A 6,242-nucleotide genomic window follows, 5' to 3' on the forward strand; every position below is an offset into this window, starting at 1 on the left:
TTATTTTTTTTTGCATTTTTTTATTACTCTAATTTTTTGTATATTTTTTAGTTTATAATTTATTATTTTTGTAATAAAAATGAATTGCTCGTGTTATAATTGCTCAACGTATTTTATTTTACGTTCAAAATAGGTTGGAGTTGTGAATAGTGTCATTTATTAGTTGCGGCCCGAGCCGCAACCTCCAGGGTTACAGCAGTTGGGGCCTGGGCCGCAACTGTAGAGGAATGATGACGTGGAGGGGACTTGGGGCCGGAAATGGGGACGGGGTTATTGATGCCCTGATGCTCTAACTTGTGGAAGAGGAGGGCACAATTTTTAATGCAATAGCATATATATATATATGACGATGTTTGAAATGTAATTATTTCATTAATTTAACGCTTCAAAAACAAATACACCAAATTGTTATACATCACCGTACGAATCTTCTGATCTCACGATAAGATTTTGCGTCCACAGATATTTGTATGTTGATAGATCAATTATTAATCTGCCGACCTAATTATAGTATTGCTATCTTTTTTTAAACTATAGATTGTTATATTAAATTTGAGTTTCTCATTATATAATTCGAACGTTACGTAATGCAAATTATGCAATGATTGACCCTAATATAAACACACTCAAAAACAATATTCCCTCCGTCCCACGGTAGTGTAGTCATTTTATCATTATTGTACGTTCCGGAGTAGTGGAATCAATTCTTTTTTTAGTAAAAGTCAACTCATTTCTTCTTTCTTCATTTTCACTCTCTCTTACTTTATTCTATTTTCATCTTTCTACCATTTTCATTTCCTATTTTATTCTTTCTTTACTTAACTCACGTTACATAATCTTTTCTATTCTCCACTTCTATGAAACAGAGGGAGTATTTTGTTAACTCATCTTCATGGCGATATAGTTAAAGCAAAAAAAAAACATAGTATATGTTGATTAATTAATTTCTTTTAGCTATACTTATTCTTTGTAGAAATTCAACAGTTGAATTTATCTAATTTAGTCAATAATTAAGTAATTGAATTGAGAGTAAGTATAGATAGTTAGAACTCCTTGCTAATTACAAATGTATATCAAGTGTTCGCCATAAAATGGAAAATAAAGTTCAAAATGATTTCAAATTTTGGAATTTCAATTGCAACGCCTTCTAAAAATACTTGTATATCCACAAATCTCGAATTGCAATTCTATTTGATGACTTTGCCACATTTACATTATTAACAACTCTTACATGCAAAAAAAAAAAGTAAGACCCCTAAAGTTTCCAAGAGGAAAATACCAAATCATGTGATGTCCACTAGTCAATATTACAACCCAACCAATATTACAAACTTAGAAATTAATAGTACATACAAATTACAAACCACATTTTCATATTTTAAAAAATTACAAATCCCCCCTTCAACTCCTCTAAAACACCAACAAATCCTCCTTCACATCATATCCCATCTTCTCCAAATTCGGATTCACCGCAAACTGCAGCATCGGCGGGGGCCCACACGCCAGCGCCAGCGCCATCTCCGCCCTTGCCGGAATATGCTCCCTCAACACCCCCTCCGTCACAAACCCCACGCTATATTTCCAATCCTCCCTCACACTCTCCTGCACCACATACCACACCTTCACCCTCTCCGGGAACTTCTCCGCCCACGCGTCGAGCTCGTCCCTCAGCAAAATGTCGTCCTCCGTCCTATTCGCGTACACGACGTACATCTCTGTTGAATCCTCCGGGTCCTTTAGGATCGCCTGCATCACTTGGTAGATCGGCGTGATTCCGGTGCCGCCGGCGATCATGGCTAATTTTTTGGCGGACTTATGTTTTCCGTGCACGACGAAATTGCCCTTCCCGGCGTACTCAATGTGGCCCAATGGGCCTTTTATATCAATAAATGAACCAAGCTCCAGCGTGTCCAGATATTGCGACATCTGTCCGCCATTAGGGAATTTTGGGTGGACCCCTTTAAAGTATACTTTGACCACTAGCTCAAAGTACCCTATAGTGTCCACATCACTAGACGGCGTGTAGGCCCGCATGCATAGTTTGTCGTCCACGGTGGCGCAGACGAATACGTGCTTCCCGACCGGGAGGCCGAGGACCTGGTCCTCGCCCGGGAGGGCAAATTTGAATTTCCGAGAGTCGTGGGACAACGTGGTTTTTTCGACGAGTTTGCAGGGGATTTTTTGGCGGGGGATTAGGGCTGGGGCGCGGTGGGGGGCGACGACCTCTTTGATCGGGGCGCGATGGGGGGCGACGACCTCTTTGATCGGGGCGCGGTGGGGGGCGACAACCTCTTTGATCGGGGCGAGGTGGAGGCCGTTGCTCGGGCCGTGGACGGAGTTGTTGGGGGAGGAGTCGACCGAGGCGTAGCCGGTGGTGATGAGCTCACCGATGCGGTAGTTCTCGAGGAGCTTCTTGGCCTTGTCGGAGTGGATGGCGTCGAACTCCTCCGTGCAGTCGGTGCCCGCATTGATGAGGATGCTGTCGGCGCCGCCCGGGTGGTACTTCAGGAAGCGGGTGCAGTCGTAGACGTGGCCGTGGACGATGATCCACGCTGAATCGGCCGAGTTGTGCTTCTGGACCTCGGAGGCGGAGAGCATTTTGGCGGCGGTGTTCATGAATGGTGTGGAGACCGACTTTTTCAGGGTCGGAGCCTCGTTTGAGGATTTCTCGAGGTGGCGCTCCTTCGCCATCCACCCGCCTGACTGGTTGCCGGGTTGGGTCGGGTGTTCAAAGACGATACCGATCTCTCCTCTATGAGGTTTGCAAACATTGGTTTTTACTCGGAACCAACAATTGTTCATCATGCCCTAAACAAGATAAATAAACTGAGGGTGAACTACTATGTTTAGGTAACATTGTACAATTAATTACCTAGATTATAATACTAATTAAAATGTATGGTCTCAAACGTGTCAAAATTATTAAAATCACTACAGGGAAATTGAAACTATGTTGGATAAGTGATCACGTGGCACTCACGTGATATGATTAGTTTAAAATAAATAGTAAAGACATTGTTTGTTACTATATCAAAAGGGAAAATTCAAATCTCTCGATTATATCATGTAATTAATATTATGACTATAGTCTAAACTTATTAATAAACATAAAAATATAGTAATTGATTGAACATACCATGAGGTTCCAAATGAGCTTCTCTGGCTGCATGTTGTGCGTTTCATCCCAAGCTCTTACAGCGATCTCTTTGGCTCCGAGGAGGTCGAGCACCTCGACCTCCAACGACCAGAAACACCAACACCAATACTTGCCATATTTGTTAGGCTTTTCGGGATGGTCCAAAGAGCAAACTTGCCATGTTTCGCCACCATCGATTGTCACCTCAACTCTTGTCACTTTCTTCCCACCTCCTATTTCATTCAAAACCAAATTCAATTCCCATCAATTTATTCACAATAAACCACCATACTTTGCTAAAAAAGTCTCGATTGCAACATTTCATACACTCAAATTCATCACGCAACATACGAATAATTGCCACCAATAAAAAGATAGATGAATGCATATTGGAATCTTCATAAGTCCTACTTTACAGCATAGAATATTCAACATTTAATTGCAAAGCGTGACCTAAGATTCCGGAACTATATAGTTTATTCAAATTAATTAGCTTTGCATCCACAAATATCTAACTGGTTTAATTTTTTTATTCATCAAAGAGTGGAAACCATGTCCCCTAATCAGGGGCCGATTAGAAATACCTGAAACCACAAAAAATAATCTAATCTCTAAATATTAAAAATATTAAAATATTAATTACATGCATCTCTAGAATATAATCATGTGCAGGAAGTTCATATTTTCTTTCTTTTCATTTCCTATTTTCCATAAATTCTTTTTGGTGCTAGAGAAAAGAAAAAGGGAGCGATTGACCCTTCGTACATGTTAAAAGCTGCCCTTTGCAAGCTCTAAGACAAATTAAACTGTTACGATTTTAATAAAATAAAATAAAATAAAATAAAATAAAATAAAATAAAATAAAATAAAATTCGTTATATCACAATTAAATGTGCCTATATATACAGTTGCATGGGTCACACTTGGACAAAAATTTCTAAAGTAGTAGTAATATGTATTCATGCATCCATCTCGAAAATTATGAAACGATAATCATCGATGCACGTCACATGTATAATAACAGAAAGAATACGAAACCTTATAAAGGAAGCAATTAATCTAAAAAAATTCGTTATCGTAAAAATTATTGACTCACCGGAGTAAGAGTATCCTCTCAGCGTATAAGGTCTTTGAGTCGTCCACACATTGATCGGCAAGATCTCTTCATGGCATGGCGTCGTGATGACCGAGTTGATGTTAAATTCGTTTATTTTGTGCTCGGGTTTGTACCACCAAGCTACGATACACGTAAACATATAGTAACATTTAGAATTATATGATAAGAATCTTATTTTAGAATAATTGATTATGGCTTCATGTTGTGACTAAACAAGTGCCGCTAAATGTCGAAATTTCATGCAAAATATGGGAATATTTCAATTAGTTACTTTTCTACACTATGTGGATCTCACACACATGATTAAAGAATATGAGTTATTTTATAGTAGTAGTACTTTTTTATGTATGAAATAAAATACTGAAATATCGAACTCGTACCTTCAGCATTTGCGAGTTCGGCATCAACATGAGAAGGTAGAACTCTATTATCTTTAACATGATAATTATTGTCCGATTCTTTCTGAGTCACAATAATCCTCTTCAACCACTTGACCATTCTACCCTCGATAAATCCAGGGATGATCATCCTGACCGGAAATCCATGATCTGGCGAGAGACGCTCGCCATTCTGCATGTAGGCAAGTATGATGTCTCTCGCCGGATCCATGGCTATCTCCCTGGACAAGGAGGTCCCGTACTTGGAACCTCCTCCGCCAGGGAGATCCTCGGCCCCCTCGAAGCACACGTTGAGGGCGCCTTTTTTACGGCCCATGATCCCTGCGCGCTTTAGAACGGCGTGCAGGGGCACGCCGCACCACACGGAGGTGGAGACGCCGGCTGCGCCCCAGTTGAGGCCGATGGTCTGCTTGACCATGTTCTGCTCCTTGCTGCGGTTCCCGGCGCAGACAAGGCTGACAGGGAGCTCGCGGCGCGGGAACTCGGTGACTAGCTGGTGCATGGTTAGCCGGACCGGTTTTTTGACCAGTCCGGTTATCTCCACGCACCAGTCGTCCCAGGACGCCCTTGGGACGGCGGCGCCGTGGTTGTGGACGTAGTGGAGGAACACCGGCGTGATGAAGCCGTGGTGCATGAGGCGGGGGAGCGGCGCCTCCGCGCTGAAGGGGTGCTTTCCGGTGATCCGGACCAGGGACGGGTTGCGCTCGATCCAGTTGTCGGCCGTGTCCTCGTCTCTCGAGTCCAGGACCGACGGCTCGAGCTCGTCGTTGCCCTTCTTTATGAGGAGGGAGTAGCTATCGTCGTTGTCGTCATCATCGTCGTCGCTGCTGGTGGAAGAGTATTCCGGTTTGGCATTGCCATTGGTCAGATTGGCCGGTTTGGGTGGAAAACCGGGCCGGTGTTGGCCGTTTGGACCGGGTTTGAGGGGGCGGCCGATGGCGGATAGGCCCGGTTCGAAGTGGGGGAATTGCTGGTTTCCGACAGAGGCCGCCATGAAGGACCGGTGGTGGAGTGATTATGGAGAGGGGGAGGAAGGTGGCTTGCTTCTTCACTCCACAATTTTGGAATTTTTTGTTGTTGAAGAAATTGAATTTTTCTTTGTTGTTCGAAAAGTTTGGGACTAGGTTGAGTGGTTTATATAGAAGGGGAATTGGTTCTATTCATTGAAATAAATATTGTCCAAGCCTTAGGGTAATGGGGCCCATTTATTCCAGCCATAACTTTTTGTCAAGAGTGACATCACTCAAATTTCATAGTATGTTATTCTTGTAAAAATCTCTTTTAAGTGATTAGATCTTATTTTTATTCATTTAGTCTATCTACGTAAATTATAAAATAATCTTTATTGGTATATGAAATTTGTAAAAATAAATGCACATTTTCTTAGTAGTATGCTTATATATCACTAAATCGCATTAGTAGTAGTTTAAGGTTTAGCCTTGTCTCTCAATATAATTTATATAACATGAGTTGTTGTATTATCTTTTTTATTTTTGTATTTTTATCTCTCTCGCCCCCTAATCCCTTCAAGACAACACAAACCTTAACTCACGGGTAAGGATGAAACGTCTTACCAACTGAATCTCGTTTC

General features: G+C 41.8%; 1 protein-coding gene across 1 annotated transcript; it reads right to left on the reverse strand.

Annotated features, from left to right (window-relative positions):
* Positions 1-1,162: 1,162 nt before the first annotated feature.
* Positions 1,163-5,763, reverse strand: LOC121782505 (nitrate reductase [NADH] 1-like). Its single transcript, XM_042180371.1, has 4 exons — positions 4,634-5,763; positions 4,233-4,373; positions 3,137-3,369; positions 1,163-2,808 (listed from the first exon to the last, which is right to left on the reverse strand). The coding sequence occupies exons 1-4, from the start codon at positions 5,643-5,645 to the stop codon at positions 1,411-1,413; spliced, it is 2,784 nt and encodes a 927-aa protein (XP_042036305.1). The 5' UTR covers positions 5,646-5,763; the 3' UTR covers positions 1,163-1,410.
* Between the last annotated feature and the right edge of the window lie 479 nt (positions 5,764-6,242).

This window comes from Salvia splendens, chromosome 20 (assembly GCF_004379255.2).
Source record: "Salvia splendens isolate huo1 chromosome 20, SspV2, whole genome shotgun sequence".
In the NCBI taxonomy this organism is placed as follows: domain Eukaryota; kingdom Viridiplantae; phylum Streptophyta; class Magnoliopsida; order Lamiales; family Lamiaceae; genus Salvia; species Salvia splendens.

Bases quoted from the DNA above. Each gene is read 5' to 3' on its own strand.
- LOC121782505 (XM_042180371.1), bottom strand. From the start codon at position 5,645: ATGGCGGCCTCTGTCGGAAACCAGCAATTCCCCCACTTCGAACCGGGC. The intron at 4,374-4,633 runs GTACGAGTTCGA...CGTGTATCGTAG, and splicing joins CGAACTCGCAAATGCTGAAG to CTTGGTGGTACAAACCCGAG. The intron at 3,370-4,232 runs GTGAGTCAATAA...TGAATGAAATAG, and splicing joins GAGAGGATACTCTTACTCCG to GAGGTGGGAAGAAAGTGACA.